The sequence below is a fragment of the Pteropus vampyrus genome, unplaced genomic scaffold (genome assembly GCF_000151845.1).
Source record: "Pteropus vampyrus isolate Shadow unplaced genomic scaffold, Pvam_2.0 Scaffold184, whole genome shotgun sequence".
Taxonomy (NCBI): Eukaryota; Metazoa; Chordata; class Mammalia; order Chiroptera; family Pteropodidae; genus Pteropus; species Pteropus vampyrus.
The window spans coordinates 1,767,107-1,794,776 of NW_011888965.1; the positions used below are offsets into that span (position 1 = coordinate 1,767,107).

Consider the following 27,670-nt stretch of genomic DNA (forward strand, 5'->3'; position numbering starts at 1 on the left):
AGATGGTAAATTACGATACAAATTAGTCTCGTTTTTATGTAAATTAAGAAACATTCATGGTGATTCTGTCCTTCAAATGCTACAAATTGCCAGACAATTCCTCTTTAGTTTTAAATTGACACTAAGCTTTGAAATTACGTTGACACTTCAACTTGTTATATGTAAAAGTAATTATGAGAGAGTTCAGACAAGCTGTGGACAATTGCCAAGCATCTTCTTGCCTGGAAATTTCCTTCAAAGAAGTCTTGTGCTTCTCAAAATTTAGCATGCATCTGAATCACCTAGAGACGATATCAGAATTTTTTTTCTAGTATGTTAAAACATAGGTTAATAGAGCCCACCCTTAGAGTTTCTGATTCAGTGGCTTTGGTGTGCAGCCCCCAAATTTGCATTTCTACCAAATTCCCAAGTGGTGCTGATACTGCTGGTTCAAGAACCATGATTTGAGAAGTAATGAAGTAGTCAGTGCCCATCCATTCTCCTTTCTCATGATTTATAATTTTTAGTTTCTCCATTGTTTCATCCCCTTAGGCCTAATTTATGGAACAAAATTGATAAAGTGCTCATTTTTAAGAAGTTCACTATCTGATAGGTGAGAATGATTGTGTAAACACAAGTATATATTCTGGAACAAATACTATAACTGGATTATATATAAATCACTATGGAAAAACAAAAACAGAATTTATTATTTTCAGGGACGTTGCGGAAGGCTCATCAACACCACTCTCCCTGAATGACCCATTCTCCACATCCACCCCTCCTCACACACCTTCTTCACCAACCATGATACTTAATTCACTTCAGTATTAATTATCCAGTGTACCCAAGTTACCATGCTGTGTTCTAGCACCAACTTTGATTACCTGTGTGACCAAGATCAAGCCACTTAAGTACTCTAAACCTACTCTCTTATCTCTAAAATGGGCATAATTAATAACTAACTCGCTGGATGGTTTTGAGAGTTAAAGAAAAAGTGACACACATAAAACACTTATCAAAGTGCCTGGCCCATAGGCACATGATAAATAGGTAACGGATCTTGGTTTCCCTCCCCCTTAAAAGAAGAATTGGTTACTACCATCTGATGAAGGAAGAAGGGCATCTAAGTTCAGGAAGAACATAAGCAAATGGGGAGGAAACCACCCATGTTTTGCATTCAAAAATTATGTATTAAGTGTTGATTGTGTGCCAGCCATTGTTCTGGATACTGGCTGTACAAAAGTGAGTAAAGCAGACAGAAAAAGCCCTCTATTTGTGTAACTGACTTTCTAGTATAGAGAGGTTTACGGTAAGTAAATAAATTGAGTACACAGTTTATTTGAGATAATTGCTATGGAGAGAAATAATAGGGAGTAGGTGAGAGGTGTTGGGAGAGCAGACTGTAATTTTAGATAGAGTGGCTAAGAAAGACATAATAAGAAAGTGACTTTTATAGCTCTTGACAGAGAGAAGGAACATTTATTGCCTACCTAGTATGTTCTAGCATCCTCCTAGGTACCCTGGATTAAAAAAAAAATAGTAAAACGTCATCTCTACCCTTAAAAGAGTTTATTTTACATTGACTGGAAGAAACAACTATGTTGAAATGTTTATAGTGAAGGAACAGAGTAAAAGAAGGTATTAATTACTCCTGAGATAGAGAAATCTTTAGAAAGGAGATGGTAGTCGCATAGTCTTGAAATATGAATAGATATTCACCAGGCACGTAGAGAAAAAGGAGGGAGAAGGAAAGAGAGTCTAGAGAGAGAATAAGGTGTACGGAAGCACAGTGGTATGACACTGCATGGTATGTTCAAGTAATTGTAAAGAGACTGAAGAGAAGGGTATGAAGCAGAGAACAGGATAGAAAGATAGGCAAGGGTGAGCTCAAGAAGGGCCTTATATGCAAAACCAAGAAGTTTGTATGCTTTTTTAGTAGATGACAGGAACCTTTGCAATGGAAACTTTGAATAGATTTAAATTATTTTATTCACATATATATACTATAACATATTCCATTCATAAATGTATGGATATATAATCTAAAATATCCCATTTATATATGTTTTGTTATATGAATAACTTATAATTATGAAATTTATAAGTAAAATTAATAAACTGTTTAATTTACCATGACAAAATTAAACATTTGAAAAGTAACATCTGTGCGCAGAGGTTAAATTGACTGAAATTGTTTGGTTTAGAGAACAGGACACATGACAAGGGAACTCTCACTCTGTGAGAGGTGGTTATACAGAAGATAGTGGTCAGTTATTTTCAGTTTCCACTTAGGACAGTGCAAGAAGAAATAGGATTACATCTCAGCAGAAGGGAAAATTACCCACAGAAGGGGTCCTTCACAGAAAGATTGAGTGTGACTGACATAGATGATTAAAATGTTGTCTCAGGTTCTCAGGCTAGTGTGCTGGTTTCTGTGTGCTCAAACTGCCTGATTTCAAAGACAGGGCAAAGACCGCAAATTTTTAGGCTTGAATGAGAATATTTGAAATAAAAAAAAACCATCTTTTACATGGCAGTTAGTTCAGATATTTTGCTGTCTGCCTAACTAAAGTTTTGGAAATGTATTTGAACACATCAAATAAAAATATTACCTTTCATAATACAGTACTCATTTATTAGAAAAAAGAGAAATGATCAAAATTTGCTATAGAAATAGGTGTTGTTCTGTTAAAGATATTTTGTATTCATGTACCATTTCAGGAAGTTATTAAAGATTCGGTAGATACAATTAGTACAAATTCAGTTATTAATCTTTATGTGTGACCTTCATTGGTCAGATGATTACAATTAAAGTTGCTACATGGTTTATTCACTGATGGCACTTTATCAGTGAATATAGTGAATTACTCTTTTGTTGTTTTCATTGATAACCCAGCTTGTTAAAATATTATAAAATGTTTTGAAATTTGTCAAAGATTTTCGATTTCTGGAACTGCTGTTTGTGTTTTTATTTTTTTAAAATATATACAAGACAGAGGATTGTAGGGTAACCATTTTGTTCAGCCTTTTGCATCTTATAAAGAGAAGTCCTATATCTCTCATAACCCTGCCTAACTGTGGCTGGTGAGAAGGAGAGAGGGAAAGCACAGGCAGTTATGCAAAAAGGCACTTGACTCCTGGTTTGAGCAAACCTTGAAATGCTTATAGTATAGTCACCACTGAGCCTTTAATAATCTGGACAACTATTGTTGGAATATATGATGTTAATATAAAATTAACATAATTTCTAGCTAACCAGATATTAAGTAGAAATCAATTTTATTTCTTAATAAAGTTACCCGAATACTTTGGAAGTGATTTTGCACAAGCTCAGAATAAATTACTTTTATACCACCCCAAGAGATGTATGTATCCAACTAGTACACTTGGAAGAGCAAATTATTGGATAAATGCCATTAGCCATTAGAACTGATGAAGGCACATGTTCTTAGTTGCTATATATGCTGACTTTGAACACTGTAGGTCCTGAGAAAGAGTCAATGGCTAATGTGTGAATGGTGTAGATGTAGTAAGAGAGACTGAAGTCATGATAATACAAAGTAAATATACATTAATAAGTAAATATTCTTTCCCTTTATATTTCAATATTTTTTTAAAATTTTAAAATGGTCTAAGATTCATACACATAGAGAAAAATCAAAAAGAACACGTCTTTGACATGGTTATTCTCTGCTATTTTGGAACCTTAAAATGGACTCTTCGTGTGAGGTTATTTAAAAAATAAATATTACAACATAGGTTTCACAATTTGTCTCCCATGCCAACTAGGATATTTCTCAGCTTGGTAGGACAGGTTCTTGGCCATGTTTGCCCATGCTTTGAAGGGAATATTACAGTTTTAAAAATGTACATGCATTCTCTGTCTATAACTCTTTCTGATTTGGACGAGGATACCAAGATATGTATTTAACTGAAATGTTATACTTTATCTTTTTTAAATGTAACCATGGACTCTACTAAATTTCTTTATAGAAAAATTAATAGATGTGATTCTGAATAAATATTTATCAATTAAAAACAACTTTTGAAAAATAAGAACTCATAAGTGTGCATGTCAAAAGTTGGAGTTTTAAATCATCTATAAAATTGACATACGAGTACAATGCTGTTTTTCTTTTTCTGTGTTTTCCTTTCTAGTATTGGCTATGTGCATTTAAAAAGCATATAATATACTTGTGCAATTTCCTTCTGAAAAATTAGGTGGGTTTTTGTTGTGTGTGTGTGTGTGTGTGTGTGTGTGTATTTGTCATCACAAAGTTCATAAAATATAGATCAATTTCCTTTCTCTTTGGAAGATGTAGCTTCAATTTTCCCTACGCACCTGATGTTTGTAAAATTTAGGAATTCAAGAAATCTGTAAGAGAAAAGAGAAAATGTTAATTTTCTTATTATTTGGAATATCCAGCATACTCTGAAAACGGTACATTTTGTGAACATATAACACTGTAATCCCAGGTAAAGACTTCTATTTGGAAAGTGAACCTCCCATTGATTTCTCTACAGCTGCAAGTCTTACTTAAGACAAATTGCCCTTGAATATTTTGTAGATTTTTGTTCTTATAGCTTGTCCTTGAATTATGTCATTTCAACCTTGTAGTCTTTAAAAGTGTTTGGTGGATCAGCATGATAATGCTAAATTTTAAATATTTTACCTATGTAGGATAAAGTAATCCCAGAAATTCTAAAATAAATAATTGGGACCACTTGAACTATTAACATTATGCTCCCCGTGGCTGTTTCTTTTGAGGCTTGTGACTAATATTTCTTTTAAGTTGTTCATATCATTTGGCCATGAACAGTTGTTAAAAAGTTGTAGCACAAATCAGAGTCAGTATGGGCCTGATTGATTAAATATCTTTTTTTTGTTGTTGTTCTTAGTCACTAAAACAATGAGGATTAAATTACTCTGTAATTACCTAAATATCCTCCACAGCCTTTTCATAAACCTGTTTGTGAAGAATACTCATTTATTCTAAACAGAGTAATCCTTAAAGCTAAAAACCCCGAATCAGTATGAACATCAGTAGACAAACCCATCATCTAAGGATTATACAATAAAAGCATCGAATAGAATGAGAAAACTTGATACTTTATGCCATATTTACCCTTTGTTTTTCAGTAAATCCTGATTTCATTTCCAGCTTAGTCTAGTATGAGAGTTATATTAAATAAAACACTTAGATTCCCATCATAGATTTTTTTTGTCCTATACTTTAAAGATTTTTATCATTCTAACTGTAGTATCTCTTTTCTAGTGTCTTTGAAAAGGAAATACAGTATGTAAGCAGAGAAATAAACTTTGTCATATTATCACGACTCTGTGGTCAGATTCTCTTTATAAATCCACCTAAGAAGTTATCAGTTATTCTTTTTTGATGGCCCATGCAAATAAAAGAGGGTTAAAATGTGCTTATTCTTTTACATTAATTTGTACCAGTGAAGGCTAAAAAGAAATATAACCTCACAAGCAAATCAGCTTTTAAGAATATATTTCTGTAATAAAGCAAAGAGGAGAATGCTGATAACAAGAGCACACATTAATTTGTATTCTTATTATCAATACTTAAATGAATACTTTTTCTCATGAAATGAATTATTCATTTTGCCATAATAATTTAGACATTGTAAAAAATATAGATTCAAAGTTAATTTTTAACGTTTTTTTCGGTCGTCCTTCTCACTTTTAAAATAGGGAGTTCATTTTAAAATCCAGAGCATTGTTACTAGATCCCATTAGAACCCTACCCCAAACTTTTCTTTAATTAATTATAATGAATTGAGTTCATTCATTCATTCATTCTACTTTTTTAAGGAAAAAAAGTCTATATTTGCATTACTAAAAATTTTGTCATTTCATTGCAGATCAGAGATACTAAATCAGCAGATCAAAAAACAACCCTCTTGCATTTTCTTGCTGAAATTTGTGAGGAAAAATACCGGGATATTCTGAAATTTCCTGAAGAACTGGAACACGTAGAAAGTGCAAGCAAAGGTAATTGATTTTTAACTGCGTTCAGACTCTTCCTTGCCTAAGTATTATATTCTAAATGCTAGGATTAAGCAATCTATAAACATTAATCAAATTTTTTGTTTCTTTACTGATATAAGAAAAGCAAGGAAATAGTTTCTATTGGCTTATATTTGACAGCATAGTGTGTTTTAATGACCTGTTTTTAACTTTATTTTTTTAACACTGCTAGGTTTTGAAGCTATCAGATCTCTGATCAGATAGTATGTTCATTCACTCATTTCATAAACACTATATTTGCAAAGGAGCCATACTGTGGGGCTCTTGATGGTATCAAAATGAGTGTGAGACAGTCTTTACTCAAGTGTGTTTAAAATCTAGAAGATAAGAAAAGACATGTATACAAATACTTTATAAAAGAAGCATCAATATGAGAAGTGCTGCACAGAAAGATAATATAATGTAGTTTAGATGAGAAAGTATTTTGAAATGGGCAGATAAGAGAAGGCTTCATGGAAGAGGTAAAAAGGGTGAAGTATGAGGACAAGATTTTTACAGACGTGGAAAAGGGCAAGCTTTTCAGAGAGCAAACAATATGAGCAAGGCCCAGTGAGCAAGGCAGAACGTGTTAGGGCAGGTGAAAACATGGTTGACTATAAGGCTGGAGCGGTAAGGTGGTCATCTCAGAGATTTTGGTGTCATGCTAAGCAGTCTGATCTTAATGTAGTAGATAGCAGGGAGTTATTGAAGGACTAGAATGGGCAGGACTTGCACTAGTGAGAAACTGGGGAAGAGGAACAAAAACGTCTCCAAGATTGTAATTCAAGTTAATTAACTTTGTTGGTTAGTGAATGTTGTCTACTCTTGTAAGAAGTTGAAAAGTTAAAGAAAGGAGGATTAAAGAAACATTTTTGAAGGTGAGATTATATATTTGGAGAAGTATATTTTCTCTCTTAAATAAGAAAATTATGCCATAAATCTCATATTTGAAATTGTGCTGTAGTAATTCCATTTCTGTGTAACTCTGAGGACTTTCAGTAAGGACTCAAAAGCATATACATTTTCCAAGTTTATTGCAATGCATATAAATCTGTTAGTGTCCTTTGAAGGAGAAAACAGTGTGTCTATAAAGCTTAAAATATAGTTTGTGTAATATTGTTTAGTGATCATCTCTGCTCGTCTGGTATTGCCAATCAAATCCTCAACACATTGCTTTAACTTAATCCAATGTGTCGCATTTTGTGGTCCAAGGAACAGAATAACACTAGGAGACAAACTATAACTCCACAGTACTATTTATTTGCTTTCTTTTTTATCAAAAACTTTTATAATACGATGGATAATTATACTCACTATAACTATAATAGCAGCTTTCTAGCAATTGCTTTTCTAAAGAACTTCTATTTCTTGGTCCTTGGATTTAAAACACATACTTTTGTGACTAGAGGCATGTTTACCAACAATGCAGCTAATGTGGAATAAGAGCAACATGTAGGAAATTTGTATTATAATTTGAAACCTGAGAACTGTTACGAATAAGACCACTTCTGAAATTAGTTCATTTCAGGGCTATTATCGCTTTTTCATTGCCCTCTACCGGATTTGTTTTTCTAAATTTTATTTGTTCAGCATGTAGATTCAATTTCAGAAGGATTTTGAGAGGAAGCATATCAAGGATATGTTTAAATAAATAATGGTCTGTCAATTTTACAATAGTGATTTTTAATTCTTTCCTTGAGTATACTTTACATGAATATATCTGATAAACATTTTTAATCAAAATAATCTGGAATAACTGTAATGAAATCTGTAATGAAGCTAATATCAGCTTTGGATTTTAAGTCTAAATACCTGTTAATCTGTATCTATATCTGTATATCTATATCTATGTCTTTTACAGACACTTTTAGCCACTACTGCTATTGATGAAGCTAGTGTACAGAACACATCCCTTTGAGTTAGATATTATAAAGTTTTAATCTTAGCTCTATTACTTCTCAATTCTATAAGTAATTGAGCTAGTAATTTAAACTTTCAAGTTTGTGTCTTCATATGCATAAAATAGGAATGATAGTAACATTAAGATTAAATGAATTAATATGTTTAAAGTATGCAGTAAAAGGTACGGCACATAGTAAACATTCAGTTGTTGCTATACCACTATCTTTATTATTATTATCAGTAGTAGTAGTAGTAGTAGTATTAGTAGTAGTAGTAGTAGTAGTAGTAGTAATTGATATACTACTATGAATATTATAGTTGTTGCTATTGCCTTATTAGAGGGGAATCATCACAATCATAAAAATACCTTAGTTCTTCCAGTCTCAGCTAAGTATGTATTATATTCAGTTCTATTTGTTTCCTGTGTCTGGGCTTTTGGTAAATCCTTTCTTATTTTTCTTTTCCAATATTACCAACTTCTTCCTTTCTATCCAGTTCAAGAGCAAAATCCCTCTGTTGTATTTTGATTATGTCTGTTTTTGTGTATTATTTCCACCAATGTATTCAAAAGACTTTTGCCAGAAATCCTCTTCTGATCTCACTGTTTGGGCCACAGCCATCCTCATTCTCACATTATTTTTACTGTTCTTTTTCTTTCCCTATGAAATTCAGACTCAGAGTTCTCAACTCAAAAAGTTCTTAAGTACATTCCGCCTGCTTGCATCCCTCTTTCATTTCCTTCTAGCTCTCATTTCAGTGTGCTCAGATATATTTTCTCTTGAGCTGTTTTTATTCCTTTCTAATAATCTTGTCTCCATGTAAGATTTCATGCTGCATCCCATGCCTCAAAATCTCACCTGCCCTGTCCTCTAAGACAGCTGACTATCATTTGTCAGATCATTGTTCAGAATCCGTATTTTTTTTTCCCCTAATATTTTGCTACTAAAGCCTTAGGAGAAAATGCTTTTGAATTTAGTCTGCAGGGAAAAAAAGAACATGGTGAAACAAGCCAATTACCTTTTACTTAGAGTTAAATACTTTTCCTTGGTATTGAGTCTAACTTATCCTGTTTGCTTAATATATACTTCCTTCTTGTTTGAATCATATTCTGTCAACTTCAGTAGCATTTTGTATAACACACACACACATACATGTGTATATATATATATATGTATGTATGTGTTTATGTGTATATATGTATGTGTATGTGTGTATGTATATTCCTAGTCCATCAGCAAAAATGAAAAGAGATCAAAACTATATAATTCATTTTATTTGATGATGAACTCTCTCCTTGTGAAATGATTGTCTTCAAAAGGGAAAACAAAAAAGTACCTTTCTTTTTAAACTGGAGGGATATAGATAAGATGAAACTAATTCAGTTAATGACTGAATTATATAACTCCTATTTAAAGAACAATTTTATGACTATTCCCTTTTTCCTCTGTTGTTTTATTAATAGAACCCAAGTACCTTATTTTGGTAAAGTGAGAATCTTTTCTGTCTGCTATGGCAAATAACACATTTCAGTTCATCACTAAAGTCATAGACCTCAATTAACTGACAAAGACAAATATTATTCTGATGTGAAAGGAAAACTGAAGGTAGAAACTATGTGAGATCCATGGAAAATTTTATTTTATAATTGCCTTTATTCCTTGTAAAGCTGAGCTTCTAAAATTGTGTGCATCTTGGAAAAAGCAAAGCTATGGTATAAACTTAGCACATTTTCCTAGAGCTCTGCAACTCAAAGATAGTAGGGAAAAACACATCATTTCTACATTCAAACAGATATATATTATGAAGTAGAATGCAAAATCCACATGAATTTTTAAAATATAAACAATGATTTCAAAGAAATTTCACACTAGCAGCAGATCCCTAGAGGTATTCAATCTTCTCTTCTATTAAGGATACTTGGGTGGGAAAATTTATGAAGCATAGTCTAAAGAATTACAGAGTGGTTTTGTTTTGGTTTGGTTTCACTTGTTTATCTATTTAGTTATTATTTCAGAGAGTGGAGAGGCAAGCAGGCAGGATGATGGAGGAGAGTGCCTAACTCTCTTCTAAGCAGATACTCTCATAGCTCTTCTAAATTTCGGAATCAAGCTATACAATGTAATTTTCTTACCAGTGAAATTAACGAAATAATGTTGCTCTGGTCATTTTATTTTAGGTTAAATTATAAATCTGCAAGTCCTCTCATTCATGTTTGACATACCAATGGGTCTTTAGAAACAAACAAACAAAAAAATGGTTGCTATAGGGACTCCGATGCCTTTACAATATTGAAAATACATTTGATAAACCACAGTTACCATTTCCCCAATGATTAATTTTAAAGATTATATGTATGTGTGTATATAATTGTATATTATAGATATATGTTGTATAAAGCATCGCTAGATACTAGACGTATTTTATAAATGCTTTATTATTTTTCCCTCCTTGTGGCTATCGCTTTAACTTTCAGTTTCGAGGATTTTTATGGTTTGATTTAAAACCTCTAGTGTTTTATAGATCAGCTCCAGGGATTAAACCAAAGGGGTTCGTAAAGTTTAATTAAAACTATTCCACTCAACAGGGAAAAATTATATTAATGTATTTGAAGGCATTATTCATCCTAAGGTTTTACATAAAACCGAAATGGGTTTCATATCAGTTAAATTAGTACCACCCTACAAAATAAAAACTGGTTAAGTTTCCTATAAACAATGTTAATTTCTTATGAATTAAGTCAATTATTGTACATTTTATTGGCCAACTATACCTTTTGATATCTGCCATCTTTCCACGTCATAATATATAACTCCGATTACCTATTTATCCACTCTGACTTCTTCACAGGATTAGTAATGAAAAAAGTTCAGATTAGAGAACATACTGTAGGGGAAAAAAAGTCTATGAAATAAAAAGGAAAAAGGAAAATAATAGAGTAAAAAAGTTGGGGAGCAAAAATAACAAAACAGTGTTTTCTGAAACTCCAGAGCTGGTAGAAACTTCAGAGATCATCTAGTCCCTGTTAAAAGGGACCCCAGATGGCATTTAGTCCAAATTTATCATTTTACAATTGAAGAAATTGAGGCCCAGAATGATGAAGGCATCACACAACTGGGTGGGAGAGTCAATGAAAGTTTGAAGACCTTGTCTAGAGTTATTTTCTTACATATATTTCAGCTCCATTTTTGCTTCCTTTGTGATCTAAAATATACAACAGAGATTCATACTCACATGTTGGAAAATATATAAAAAGTAAATGCTGACCAAATACAAGACTTACTGGAGTGTAAAGGCTCTTTCTTATACACAGTGGTCAATAGTCTCTCTAGCCCCATTTGGACAAAATTACTCTCACCTTTTTCTGGATCACAACAGCACATTAGCCTTATTAGTAATATAGCACATACCACATCTGCATTTTTTATTTCATCATTTGCTTCTCTATATACCTCCTAGATTGAGTTCCTCAGTGGAAAGGAATATGCCATGCCCAATTTGTCCCTATAGTCTCAGTGCTAGTGCAATATCTCAGAAGTAAATGCTTAATAAATGTTTATTAAGCTGTATCATTACATATCATTTTAGTACAGAAGGCATATTGTAAAATATGACATTGTGAGAAGTTGACAAATAAAGGATAGCAACCTGAAAACTACTGTTTACTGTAAATGCAAAAGGAAAAAAACAAGATAAGTTAGAATAAAGAGGACACTGCGACTTAACAATATTTCCTGGTCTGTATTTTACTTCTTTCAAGGAGGATAAAATTGGAAACAATTGAATTAATATTGGAAAAGACCTAACCTTGTGGAGGCCACCAAACCATAAAAATTTATGGCGAGCAGTAAGGATTAAAAGTCACACACGGACAAATGGCATCCAACTGTCTCATTGTAATATCTGACTGCTGAGACTCCTTTTATTCTAATACCTGAAAAAAAAATTACTTTCCTATTGTCCGCTGTTAGTTTTATTGAAAAATCTTTGAGCTATGGAGCAAAATCCTACTGTTTCTAGAACATTTAACATACAGTAACTCATAGGACCCAAGATATGAGAAAGCATTAAAGTGTAGGATTTCCTAGCAGAGTTAAACTTTGAGATTCAGGCTAACTTTTTGGAAGTTAGACTAACAGAATGATAATGTACCGATGTGACAGAATGTCAGTAGAATTGGCTTTACTTATATGATAGCAGTCTGAGTTAAACCGAATACACATTATACTGTTATATCATTTTAATAAAAAGTTAAATTGTTTCTTTAGTTTCATTGGACTTTTTCATATATACTGTTCAAAAAATAACTTCGAATGCAATTCATCCAGCAAAAATTATCATATCAATCCCGTAAATATCTTATAAAATTTAAAAGAATATTAAGTTTTAGGGAATCAAAGTCATAAATTTTCCAATTTGTTGTACTCCTTTTTTTCCTTACTTTCACAGTCACCCCAATTTTTTTTTAACAAAGTGATTTTTTTTTTAAATAATAGAAACAATATGAGGTCTAAAACATGTATAGAAAATGTCTTCAACCTGAAATGTCAAAAGGACTTAGGGAAGAAATTCATGTTTTCTTGCTAGCTAGTAATCTAGTCATTACCAACCAGTGTTTTCAATTCATAACATACAGAAACACTCTAATTCATTTTCATTTCTAGAGGAAATTGTTAAAAACACTAATATCTTCAGTTAGCAGTGAAAGGAAGCAGAGACCATGGCCATTTGAATTAGAGTAAAATGTTTCAACATAAATGAACAATTCTTTATAGATTTATATAGGCATTTGTCAGGATACCTTAGCTTTTGCAGCCCAGAGTCTTTTTCAGCTAGAAAGTTATATGCATAGCTTATCTATCTCACACTGTTTCTCTGCCTGTCTCAGAACCTAGGCTTCTGCAGTTTTTCCAATCTGAGATGCTACTCCCTTCCCTCAGCCCCTTTTGAGCCCTAAGTATCTTTTTGAAGCCCCAGCTTAAATCTCACCCCTCCACAATGTCTTCCCCAACTGGTTTGGCTTTCTGCGGTCTCTTACTTCCCTCCTCTACCACAGTACTTATTTGAACGTCTTGGTTTGGTGCTTGATCCTGTACTCTCTTACATTACAATGTAAAGGTCACCGTATTTATGGCTGCATCCTGGCATGATGCTTTCTGAAATAATGTATGATGTCATTAGTCTGCTTTTTCAGGGTAAAATCTAACACAGTTCTACTATAGTAAATTCAGCTCAGTGAATGCTTATTGAACATCAACTTCATCCTAGTCACTGTCTTTATTTAACCACATTGTATACTTATATTAACTAACATATAATTGCAAATATTTAATTTCAACTTCTTACACATTAAACAAGTAGAAAACCAGGTCTTTGAAAAGTGTTCTTTAAAACTAATCTATGGTGTTAGAAATCATTATAATGGTTACTCATGGAGTGGGTTAGTGACTGGAAGAGATTATGTGAGTGCTTCTGGGGTGCTGGTTATGTTCTCTTTCTTGATCTGGATCCTGGTCTCGTGTGTGTGTTTAGTTTGTGAAAATCCATTCAGCTAGTCACCTATGTGCACAGGGTATGTATGCTTGAACAAAACGTTTTTAAGAAGTCAGTCATTCATATTTGTAAAATGTGCAATGTCTTATGAAAAGTGAGAAAGAAACTGCGTTTTAATTCAGAAGTTCCTCATGTTTTAATATGCGCTTGGTTATAGTGATCACATTTATTGTATAAACATTTGCTGTCAGAGCTGATCTGATGTTATTGTAAATATTATTTTTCAGCAAGTTATACGTCATATGTCACATAAGGATTTTATCAAAGTGCCTTTTAGTCTAAGAGTAGATGTCTGCCCTCTAGTATTAAAAGAAATACAGAAAGAAAAAAAAAAAACCTTCAAACCACATTATATACTGTGTAAACATTCAGGGTGATCTTTCTATAGTTGTTATCAATATTATGCTGTCTTATATATCATTGAATCCTAACCTGTCCTGAGCATATCCTGAGTTAAATTTTTCACCAGAGCCTGTCACCATTGTCATTGTTATCACCGTGTCTTTGCTTCATTGTCAGGAAATAGGATATGTGAGATTATTGCTCAGTTTTATCTCATTGTGGATTTAAGCTCGTTGGTTGAAAAGTGAATTTTCACACATTAGATGTTATAATTTGATTGATTCCTGAAGTAAAACACAGGGCTATGTTTGACGCAAGAAGTTAAAGGACTGGATGTTGAGTAGTAATGTCAAGGTGGAGAGGGAAGAATAAGGGAAAAGGGAAGAATGACAGAAATGAAGAATGAACCAGCTGTTTGCTGCCACAGCAGTGGTCATAAGAAAAAGTGGCTCATGGCCTGAATGGCGATTCCCTTGTACTCCTAGGGAAAATTGGTGGAATCTGGCAATCAACTTGTTTACCATTGCTTTGGTTTTCAGCATCACCAATTCTTTTGCTAGAGTCATCAGTAAGGATCAGCCAGGTTTAGGGATATACAAGTTGGTGGTTTCAGGAGATTATAAGAACAGTATCCGAGTTACCTAAGCAATTGCCTCCATTCTCTACTTTTTACACATTCCTAACATGGCTTGAACACAAGGACCAAGTCATAGGGGGCTACACTATTGGTGTGATTTCTTGGATTTAATTGGGTTTTCTTTTCTGGAATTCAGATTCTACAAGTTGATAAGGTAAATTAGTAAACAGCAAATATAATACTTACTTGTGCTAATTTTATACTACCCAAACTCTTTAACAGTATTTCCATGTAAAACAGTCAGAATGGAGCTGGCATTTTAATGTGAAGATTCACTAAAATAGTAAGAGAAAAAACCCTGAGTCCTATTGGAAGCTAATAGCTCTGTGACAAAGGATTCTAGTGTAGTCACATCTGAAAGAAACACATACTAGAAATAATATGTCCAAAGATGAGAATCATAACATGTACATTCTAGTTTCAACTTTGTTACTACCTACTCTTTGAGTCATAGTTTGATGTTTTAACCTTTCACTGTTTGTATCCTCACTTGTACAATAATGTTTCTTTATTTGAAAAATAGAGATGGTCCTATTTATCCTACTTATCCCTTCAGGTGATTATGATAATAAAATTAGATGTTCAATGTGGAAATACTTTAGGAGAAGGGAGTTATATATAAATAATGGTTTATTATTCAAGCTAACGTGATGATTAATTCCAGATGAATTTGATCAGATTTGTTATGTTTGTTCAGTTCCATTTAAAAAAAAAATGAAGTTCAAAATCCACTTGTTAAATCATTAAGCTTTCTGAAATAATGTACAATGTCATTATTTTTATTTCCATTATATATTCTTTTACTTTTTTCCATCCTGTAGTCTTTTAGAAATAATACCCTAAAAACATGATCACAAAGGCTTTTCTTTTTTTGGATGACATCCATAAGCTTTGATGAAAGAATCATTGTTCCATGTTTAAGAATTGATCATAAAAATTCCAGTATCTTATTTTGTTAGATTATCTTTTCCTTAGTATGTATAAACATTGAAGAAAAGAAAAAACATATAGTTTTTAATTGAATATTCTAAGTAATTAATAGTAAATGTTTAGGGAAAAATAAAAAGACATGAATTTTAAATATTATAATAACTAATAAAAATGATAAAATGTTTCTTTTATGTGCATTTTAAAGTAATGGATTCTGCTTTCATTTGTAGCATAAAAACCCAAGGCTAATGTTTATGCTAGCTATTGTTGATTCACCTAATTATGTATTTTTCCTAATACCTAATAGTGATAATAATAACCATTTATAAAGAGCTTACTAAGTGCCAGGTACTGTATTAAGCATGGTTTTATTGAAAAAGAGACTGAGTCTCAGAAACATTATGTAAAGTGCTCAAGGTCATGCAGTTAATAAGAGCTAATATTTTAGATACTTCCATATCTCTTGTTCTATTCACTATAACAAGTCAGAGTAATATCAAAAACAGAGTTGAAAAAGCTGTAAAATATGATAATTGTATTCATAAATTTAAGAGAAACTGAGAAAGCAATATAAACCTTGGTAAATTCTGTATTTTAATTGGAGCATTAATTACTATAATTAGAAACACCCAATGACATCATACAAATACAAACATTCGATTTACTCTAAAACTACAGTAAACTGATAAATTTATAAAAATGGTATTTTTAGAATTTAGAGTTTCATTAAATTGATGTTTGCTTCTGCGTGTCCAGAGAGACATGTAGCATGCAGAGGAACTTAATTTGATTGAAACTGTAAAGAATAATGATAAGTACAACTTTTTTTTTTTAAAGCAAATGTAGCAAAATGTTTATTATAGAATCTAGGTGGTGGATATATGAGTGTTCACTATAAGATACCTTCACCTTTCCTGTATCTTTGAATTTTTCATAATAAAATGTTGAGGGAAAAGTCAATTGTTCAAATTTCCAATTGTCTCAAAATTGTCATAACTTTTTTTTTTTTAACTATTTGATCATATCAAGAACCAAAAAAGGTTCACATGTTGAGAATGGTTGGTATATTCATTTCACATTCTTTAAACCACAGCATTTTGGTGCCTTTTAATTAAAACAATGAAGTCTTCATATTAACTAATACAGGACAGTATAGCTTACATACCCCATCTGACTCTTTATCTTAAGTCTGAGCCCTTTTGTCCTGCAAGTTGACAAAACCATTCTTAAAGGAGACCTGAGCATGGCTTTGATATCCTCTATTATACCAGTGCACCAGATGTTGTTCTATTCTGCATGTAGTATATATCATTTCTATTATCTATGAAAGTGCCTTTGTTTTAAGGGCGGGGGGAACCACTAATGCACTCATGTACATATGCATGCAGAAAAAAACACATATGTGTATATACATGTACAGGTATATAGATTAGCCTTGAAAATTACCTTACTCTCTATAAACTCTTGATCATCACAAAAGTCCATATATAGTTATTTGGAGATTAACACACATGAAATAGTATGTGGTCATCTGGTTTTGAGAGGATCTGCAAGTTTGCAAAGATTTATCACCTAGAAATTTTTGTATTTCTAAATATATATGATTATTTTTATATAATTTGTAAATCTTTGATTCCAGTGCCTTCTAATCAGAACTCTGAGCATATTGAAATTCTTAAGAAAAATGCATTGAGGAAAATGGGCACCATGTTTGTGGCTTTAAAACTCTACTGCTTGTGTACTTTTCTCTCTTTCACGCGCTTCCCCCCGCCACTCTCTCTCTCTCGATATACACATACATATTAACTGAGGCATGATTGACAAAAATTGTATATATTTAAGTTATACAATATGATGTTTTGATAAATGTACGTATTCTCAAGTGAATATCATAATCAAGCTAATTAACATATCCATCACCCCACATAGTTACCTTTGTTTATGTAGTGAGAATACCTGAGATCTACTCTTTCTTAGCAAATTTTCAGTATACAACACATTATTATTAACTATAATCACAATGTTCTGTATTAGTTCTCAAGAACTTATTCATTTTATTACTGAACTTTTGTACCTTTTGATCAGTATCTTCCTTTTTCCACCATCTTCCAGTCTGTGGTAACCACCAACTAACTGTTACTGTGAGTTCAGCTTTTTTTTTTTTTTTTTCCATTTAACATATAAGTGAGATCATGCAATATTTGTCCTTCTGTGTCTGGCTTATTTTACTTAGCATAATGTACTCCAGGTTCATCCATGTTGTTGCAAATGGCAGGGTTTCATCTCCTTGAGGGCAGAATAATATTCTGTTATATATATCGCATTTATATATATTACACTTTCATTATCCGTTCATCTGTTGATGGACACCTAGAATATTTCCATATCTTGGCTACTGTGAATAATGCTACAATGAACATAGGTGTACAGATATCTCTATAAGATAGTGATTTCATTTCCTTCAGATAAATATCCAGAATTTGAATTGCTGGCTCATATGCTAATTTTATATATATTTTTAATTTTTTGAGGAACCCCCATACTGTTTTTCCATAGTGGTTGTACACATTTACAATCCCGCCAACAGTGTACACGGGTTCCCCTTTCTCTACATACTTGCCAACACTTGTTATCTTTTGACTTTTTGATAATAGCCATCCTAATACACATGAAGTAGTTTTGGTTTGTCAACATTAGTGATGTTAAGTACTTTTACATATACCTTTGGCAATTTGTATGTCTTCTTTGGAAAATGTCTATTCAGGTCCTTTGCCCATATTTTTAGTTGGATTATTTGGTTTTTTTTTTTTGCTCTTGTATGAGCTTCTTATACATTTTAGATGTTAATCTTTTATACAACATATTGTTTGCAAATACTTTCTCTCATTTCATAAGTTACCCTTCATTTTGTTGATTGTTTCCCCTCTCATGCAGAAAGTTTATAATCCCACTTGTTTATTTTTGCTTTTGTTGCTTGTGCTTTTGGTGTCAAATCCAAAATATCATTGCCAACTCCAATGTCAAGGAACTTTTCCCCGGTGTTTTCTTCTAATAGTTTTATGGTTTTAACTCTTCATCATATTTTTTTAATATTAAAAGTCCCTCAATATTTACTCAAAATACCTACTTGTATCCAGCAGGGTTTTTTTTAAAGGGAAGACCGATGTGTGTGTTTGTATTTTGATTATATTTGCTTTTACTGTAATATAATCATTCTGATGGGAATTAAAACAGGCAGGTAATTTCAGGAAATGGATACAGCTTAAACATAGGTACAGATCATGTAGATTGCAAGCAAGGGTTTTGTGCTAATTATTGGTGTAACATATTGCAAGGCCTGATACCATTGCCATGTAGCAATGCGCAGCACATTTCCAATGTTTTTGCATTGGTAAAAATGAAGGTAAACAACTGTTCTTCCAGAAAACAGTGAGCCGAACATCAGCCATCCCTGCTAATGGCTTTCCTTAAGAAATACTATTCACCAAAATAAGTCCTGGAAAAAGGGAAATGCGAATATGTGCCTAGTAAACTCCATCTGGATGTAGATAACCAAGTAATCTTGAATTACAGTTGCTCCAGCACCAGAAGTATTATCTGGTTTATATTGTCCTCTTCTAGAGAGGATGATATGAAAGTGACCACTGTTAATTGTTTAATCGTTATCTTTTTTTATGACTCTTTTACAAAAGCAATGTAGGTTATAGAATTTTTCGCAATGTCATATCTTTAGTTAGTAAACTAATGGACTTGGAATTAACACCTAGAAAGAAACACATTTCTTAGCCTTGAGAATTAAAAAAAATAAATAAATGATTTACAAGCACAATTTAAACTCTTACATTTTGCATTCTAATCTTATTTTATAATAATATCAAGTCTTTCATGACCTGGAATCTCTCTTTTTTGTAGCCGAGAAGTTATAGCCATGAGAGTGGAAAACAAAGAGAAGTTTTGGAAAAAGGCAGGACTTAAATATTTATTGGATTTGGGATGTGATGGTTGTGATAGAGGAGGAAACCATATGGGTAGAAATTTGCACAAACACGAGGAATATTTGTATGCAGCTATGTGGTAATTTGAAATTACCCGTATCTATTTTTCAAAACACACATGTTTTCCTGAATGGACTTCTCTTCCTGCAGAGTCATACCTTCAACACTCCAAATTAGCATTAAAATTTTAGAATTAACTGTAAATTCAGATTAAATTTGGAAGGAAATATAAAGAAATGTTTATTCTGCCTGATCAGAATTCAAAACAAGTGTATGGCATAGTCAGACATTTAGCATATTTGTATTTTATCTTCTATCAGCATTTCTGTTTTCAAAACTAATTACTTATCAAGGTTTGTCATTTAATGTAGTTAGCACATAAAAATATATGCTGAGCCTTAATGTTATGTTAAAGTCTTATGAAGTTCAGATATTTTATAAAATACAATTTAATTTTCTATGGCTGTTAATCACAGGAGAATCACTTCTCTCTAAACACAGTCTTGTACAAAGTAAATCATATTCACAATTTATTGGATATGAAAGGAAATGTATATCTATAAACAGCCTTTTTTTCCTTCTCTAACAACCATTATCAGTTAATCGTCTTCATTTTGTGCTTTACTCTGGTCTTCCATGGTCTTAAAGCAATAGAAAATGATCGTGAATTAATAAAGCTACTTGCAGGATGATGTTTAGGACCATATTCATATTGAAATGTTATGATATTTAAATTATAAGCAAATATCTGAGATGGGAGGAATTGAAGAGCTCTATCTCCCATGAGTGATTTCCAGATTCAGCTAGAAACATTAATGAGTTAAATCAATTCTACATCATTCTCCAGATTCTTGAATTCCAAGTTTTGCCGAGTGGACTTGAGAGAGTATCTAAAGACAAGAGCAGCAACTCTGTCACTTGTCAGCATTGTTCTCTTCAACAGTGCTTACTTACTATCAGCTATCCAAGTGTGCAGATGTATGAGCGGCTGTGAGCCTTCAAGTACTGTAACACCTTAATTAAACATAAATAGTAACTCACTGTTGCTTTTGGTAGAGCTTTTTGACTTGTGTGCTTGATTTGCTGCTTTTTTTAAAATTATTATTATTTACATGAAAAAAAGAAATCACTCCTTTGACATTCAGGGGAAAATATGCTAATTAAACTATTGTCCAACAATATTATCTTCTTTTTTTAACATGGAGAATTTTAATGCTGAGTCACTTTAACAAGCTTTGCAAATCAGAATTTGCTGGGCCCTTTATTATTTCTCCGAATTCACTGAACAAGTCCATTCCTAGGGATGTTGAAAATGCAAAGCAAGACTAGACAAAGATAACATTTATTTCATGAAAGTTTCATTAGCACTAGCACTAGCAGAAGATAAAGGGGAAAAAATGTTTCACAGGGAGTCATATGAGATATCACTATATACAGAATTTTAGAAACAAAACATAGAAGTCTGAAAAGCCATAAGGTATTGCTTTGAAAAGAATAAAGAATTATATGGATTTCAAAGACGTTGAAAAATGGCTTAAATGTACTGAGCTGTTCACAGCCTTTGGCTTTTACTTTTTATGTGAGTTATATCTGAACAAGGATTTTATTATAGTCAATGTTGTTCATGCTGCTATAGTTAAGGTTGTCAGCATTTCCATTACAACCCCACTATTTCAGTTGGGGTTCATAATTCAGCTTTAGAAGTCACCCTGGGCTAAAGGTTGGCATATGCATTTTCGACTTGTGGTGGTAGTGATAGATATTAGTGTGATTTAATATGTAGTAAACATTCAAATTAACATATACTACTTTTTATGCTATGAAATATTTTATTGGAATCATATATTGAGGTTCTTAATTATATAAACTGCCTGACAAATGTTAGCTCTGTCAATAAAACTGATTAACAGAGTTAAAGAATAAAGTTTTTTTTTTTTTCCAGTCTAATTAGTCCTTGTAGCCAAGAAACTCTGAGCTTGTCTTGGAGCCATGAGCTAAAACATTTCTTGTTACCAATTGAGTAATGGCTTCTAAGAGCACTCCGTAATATATCAATTACAGCCAAACAACTGGTTAATTCTGTCTAAAAATTAGTGAGTGCCATGGGGATTGAAAGGTTAAACTGACAGTTTGAGATTTTGCATAAATGCATAGCCACATATGCAGGTACCTGACATTTTTTAATAAAGGAAATGCATTTCTCTTGAATTAGTCTCATTTTTCTGGAAATAAAATTTCCTGGTTATGAAAATGAAAATATTATAGGAGAGTCAGTAAATATAGAAAAATTAAAGACATAAAATAGTAAAAACTAATTTAAATTACCCCTAATACTTTAAATCAGAGATAACCACTGGTTATGTTGGTATATATCCTTCAAATCTTTGTATTATGCATACACACAGATACATGACTGAGGAGTGGACAAGGGGGAAACTGTGTTATAAATAACATTTCTCTAAGTTTTTTTTTTTTTTGAGGGGGGAGGCATTCACCAAAGAGATAAAATATCATTTAATACAAAGAGTTCTATCACTTGACATTTAGGTTTTCCAGGTAGGGGGAATAACAAGGACAGTGGTCTCAAGGCAGAAAGAGTAACATATTCTAGGACCCGCAAAGGAAGTGTAGCTAGAAAATAGCATAGAAAGAGGAGATTGACCTAAGATAGGGGTGAAAAGATACACCGAGGTTGGATCATAGTAGAACCGAGTGCCCAGCAAAGTGCCTGGCAGAGAGCAGGCCCTCAATAAGTAGGCCCGTTTCCTTCCTCCTTGGCTTTGAAGATAAAGTAGTCTTGGCCAAATGTTTTGGGATCATTATGTGAACTTTTAGGTTATGTAAAAGTTTCCTCTCCGATATGAATCATCATCATGATGATCTTAAATGAACTGAGCCTGATTTTTGTGTAGGTTCCTAGTTTTATATGAGCCCCTCTTCCCCTTCCTCTCCACACCATGTCATTTACTCATGAACATACAGATAAACTGTCCGCTTGTGCTGCTCAGTTTTTCTTGGGTTTTTCATACTGCCATTATTTCCCCCTCACGAGCCCATTATGGGTATTTTTTCTCCATTTAGATTCATCTTCTCTTCTTTCTCTGATTCTTTTGCAGCTCATGATTAGAGCTTGTGATACGAATAACGCAAACCAGTGAGAGGTCAAAAAAAAAAAAAAAAAGCAAGACTCACACATAAAAATTTCTCAAGACAGTGAATCTTTAAAACCAAATCTTTCTATTAGAAAGGTTACCTATTCTCCATGGAACTAATAAATAAGCCTTGTACAGACCTATGCCAGTAAAAATAGGTCTATTAAAGTAACCAGCAGAATTCATGCCTCAGATATCTTTGTATTAAGTGAGAGAAAGGGGCACACAGATTTAACAAGATTATAACAAAAATAGAACTGGCATTAGTGAAAGCTGACTTGTAGACTGTTTAACAAAGTACTGTTTCTTTAGGTGGAATAACAAAAGGAGAACAATATACAGCATAGACAGGAAGCTTGTGTGCCCGTAGTAGCACAAGAGTACATAATTTGGGAATATGTTCTATGTGAATGCTTTTACTACTGGCAGCAATTAATTCTAAAGTACCAATTTTGATTGTCTTAAGTTGCCTCAGATGGTTGCCTCACAAGGTGTAAGTATTATTCTAAGTGTTATTATCAGTAAGTCATGTTTAATATGCAACCATTATGTTTAAAAAATCAGTATATATTTTTCTAGTAATAGTTAATGTTTTCTTTAAATACTATTCTATTGGATTATTTTTTTTCTAGTATGAGAGATCTTTTACAAATTAGTTAATAACATTTGGTATTTCAAAGTCTCCCTGCCAAATTCTTTTTATTAAATGTACCTGTTATAGGGAAGGAAAAACTTTTTTTCCTCCTCTGTCCTTCTAGATTGTCTGGCTAGGGTCCTACAAATTAGACTGACAATATTATGGAAGTAGGCGAGAAAGAGTTTTAATTCTTACAGTGCACACAGATCCCATCATTGTTTTAATTTGACTAAATTCCCTATATCTTAAACATCATTTATCATGTTTTAATATACATGTGAAGAGGTGGTACTTATATACAATGGAAAATTACTCAGCCAGAAAAAGAATGAAATCTTATCATTTGCAGTGATGTTGATGGACCTAGAGGGTATTGTGCCGAGTGGAGTAAGTCAAACAAAAAAGACAAATGCCATATATTTCACTTATATGCAGATTTGAAAGAACAAAAGAAACAAAACAAACAAACTCATAGATTCAGAGAACATTTTAATCGTTGCCAATGGGAGGGAGTTTGGGGGACTGGGTGAAAAGCGGGAAGGGATTAAGAAGAACAAATTGGTAATTACAAAATAGCCATGGAGATGTAAAGTATAGCATAGAAAATATAGTCATTAATATTGTAATAACTATGGTGTCAGATGGGTACTAGATTTATATAATGTAACTTAATAAGTTTTATAAATGTCTAATCACTATGTTGTACACCTGAAACTAATATAATACTGTATCTCACCTATAATTAAAAGTAAATTTTTAAAACTAATAAAAAAATAAAACCTCCTTCTGATATTCTGATATCTTTAGTCCCTAAGTTATGAATTTTACCCTTTGTTATTTCTGCTATCTCATAGAGGTTCGTTTGTTCATAGGATTTGCAATTTCACTTGAGAACTCACCTTCAGCAGAAATTATTTTCTTTATAAGTTCCAGATTCTCTGGGTTGTGGAGCTATCACATGGAATGGTTTCTGTTTTTCTGCCTCTGCTAAATTTTACCAGTTTTTTTTTTATAATTTTCAGTAAGGGTTCCCACACAGGTTGGTAAGGCATGGGATCCCACTTTTCTACCGCATCTTGACATCATTTGCTCATTTCCCTGTCACAACCCTTAGCAAGTGACAAGTTTTTCTAGACCTAGGTTTACAGATGGGACCACCTTTCCAGGCTCTTAGTCTTATTCAGTGTGCTCAGATCCAGTTTTTCAGATACAAGACATAAATTCTCTTGAAAACCCTAGTCTTCATGCTTGTATGTAGTTCCATATTTTTTTGGTCTAGTCTTTAGCTCCCTATCAGAGCTTTACCTTTGAATTTCTTTTTATTTTGTTTTGTTTTGTTTCTGGCCTCTGGGAATTTGCCAATCTTAATTTTAGCCTGGCCTTTTTCCTTAAATTTTATACAGAATAACTTGAAGCAGTAGTAGCATTTCACATTAGCTTATGCTACCATTTTGTTTAGTAGAATACTAAGAACGATGATGTGAATTCACCAAAGTTATATTTCTTCAATTAGTAAAGTGATTCAATGTATTACTTGATTCATAAGCCTTTTTTCCCCAGCCTTAATAAGATATTATCGACATATATAACATTTCAAACTTTAAAGTATACAACCTAATGGTTTGGAATACATATATATATATTGCAAAGTGATTACCACAATAAGATCGTGTAACACATTCATCTTCTCACATAATTACCTTTCTTATGTGTGTGTGATGATATCTCTAACTTCAAATAAGTAAGCAAGAGTCACTAAAATTGAGTTTATCGAAAATCTACTTTAATACATTTTTAAGGGCATTGATTGTTAGTTTCATTTCAAAGATGTTCCCAACATTTAAAGTACTTATGGTCTAATTAGAGGCAAGAAATAAATAAATGAAGTATAATGAAAAGCCCTAAGTGACAATGCAAAACAAACATTCCATAATCCTGTAGCTCACTCATTGGGCAGAAGTACCTTAAAATAGCAAGTTATAGAAATGTACCTATATGTGCCTAAGGAATTCCTTTCTTTCCTACTTTCCAAAAAGAAATTGCATAAAATACCCCTACCCCATTAGCACAAGTGGGGCCAACTTAGGGTTCTGAGTTTATACTGTGGTAACCATTCTCCATGTACATGAGTCTCTGTTTGTCCTGTTCATTTGTTGCTTTTAGTTTTATATCTCACATATAAGCATTATCATGATTTTTAACTTTTTCTATCTGGCTTATTTCGCTTAGTATGATTATTTCAAGGTCCATCCATGTTGTCACAAATGGCAGTATTTTATCTCTTCTTATGGCTGAGCAATATTTCATTCTATATATGTACCACTGCTGCTTTAGCCAATCATGTATCGTAGGACACTTTGGTTGCTTCCACGGCCTGGTCACTGTGAATAATGCTGCTGTGAACATCAGCGTGCAAATATATTTTGGATATGAGTTTTCAAGTCTTTGAGGTAAATACCAAGTAGAGGGATGGCTGGATCATATGGTAGATCAATTCTTAGTTTTTTGAGGAACCTCATACTGTTTTCCATAGTGGCTGTACCAATTTGCAGTCTCACCAGCAGTGTATGAGGGTTCCTATTTCTCTGCATCCTCTCCAACAGTTGTTATTACTAGTCCTGTGGCTAACAGCTATTCTAACAGGTGTGAGATGGTATCTCATTGTGGTTTTGATTTGCATTTCCCTAATAGCTAGTGATGTTGAGCATCTTTTTACATATTTCTTGGCCATTTGTATGTCCTCTAGGGAGAAGTGTCTGTTCAGGTCCTGTGCCCATTTTTTGAGTAAATCATTTGTTTTTTTGTTGTTAATGAATTGTGTGAGTTCTTGTATACTTTGGATATTAGGCCCTTATTGGAGGCATTGAATGCAAATATATTTTCCCATTTGGATGGTTGTCTCCTTACCTTGTTGATGATTTCTTTTGCTGAGCAGAAGCTTTAGAACACTATGGATTTTTGAATATTGATTTTGTATCTAGAATCTTTACTGTATTTGCTTTTTGTTTCTAGTAGTGTTCTTGTGGAGTCCTTAGGGTTTTCTATATAGAGAATCATGTCATTCACAAATAGTGACAGTTTGATTTCTTTGTTTCCTATTTGGATGCCTCATATTTTTCTCTTGCCTGATTGCACTTGCTAGGACATTCAATGTTATATTGAATGACAGTGGTGATAGCAGACAGCCTTGCTTTGTTCTTGATCTTTGAGGGAAGGTTTTTAATTTTTCACCATTAAGTATAATGTTGGCTCAGGGCTTGCATGTGTTGCCTTGAATATATTAAGGTATTGTCCTTCTATACCAATTTTGTTAAGTGTTTTGATCCTAAATGGGTGCTGTATCTTGTTGAAGGCTTTTTCTACATCTATTGATATGATCATATGATTCTTATTTTTGAATTTGTTTCTGTGGTGTATCACATTAATCGATTTGAGTATGTTGAACCATCCCTGTGCCTCTGAGATGAAGCCCACTTGATTGTGGTGTATAATCTTTTTTATTTTTCATTCATTCATTCATTCATTCATTCATTTATAAAGTTTATTGGGGTAACATTGGTTAATACAATTATATAATGTTCAGGTATACATTATACTTTGACATCTGTATATTCTATTGTCTGTTTACCACACAAAGTCAAGTTTCCTTCAGCTACCATATAATCTTTTGAATATGTTGCTGTATTCGATTCACTAGTACCTTATTTAGGATTTTTGCATCTGTGTTCATGAGATTTATTGGTCTGTAGTTTTCTTTTTTTGTGTTATCCTTACCACATTTTGGTATTAGAGTATTATTGGCCTCATAAAATGAGTTGGGAAATATTGCCTCCTCTTCTTTTTTTAGAAGAGTTTGAGGAGAACAGATATTAAATCTTCCTTGAATGTTCAGTAGAATTCACTGGTAAAGCCATCTGGTCCCGGACTTTTACTTTTTGGTGGGATTTTGACGATTGTTTCAATTTTCATACTGCTGATTGGTCTATTTAGATTTTCCACTTCTTCTCGATTCAGTCTAGGAAAGTTGTATCCTTCTAAGTACTGATCCATTTCTTCTAGGTTATTAAATTTGGTGTTACATACTTTTTCATTGTATTCTTGTATGATCCTTTGTATTTCTATGATGTCAGTTGTAATTTCCCCTCTTTCATCACTGATTTTGTTTATTTGTGTCCTTTCTCCTTTTGCTTTAGTGAGCCTAGACAGGAGTTGGTCAATTTTATTAACCTCAAAGAACTAGTTCTTTCCTGTATTTATTTTTCAATTTTATTTTTTACAATTTCATTTATTTCTGCTCTAATTTCGATTATTTCTTTTCTTCTACTGACTTTTAGGCCTCATTTGTTCTTCCTTTTCTAGTTTTTTTAAGATGAAGCATTAGTATGTTTATTTGAACTTGTTCTTGTTTTTGGAGATAGGCCTGTAATGATATGAACTTTACTCTTATGACCACTTTTGCAGTGTCCCAAAAGTTTTGATATGTTGTACTATCATTATCATTCGTTTCTATGTATC

The 27,670-nt window shown here is 32.7% G+C and overlaps 1 protein-coding gene across 1 annotated transcript in view; it reads left to right on the plus strand.

Annotated features, from left to right (window-relative positions):
• DIAPH2 (diaphanous related formin 2) overlaps nt 1–27,670 on the plus strand; it is a 791,459-nt gene that overhangs the window by 402,181 nt on the left and 361,608 nt on the right. The window contains exon 20 of the mRNA XM_011371113.2: nt 5,866–5,995. Coding sequence (XP_011369415.1) covers nt 5,866–5,995 — 130 coding nt within the window. The remainder of the gene's footprint in view (nt 1–5,865; nt 5,996–27,670) is intronic.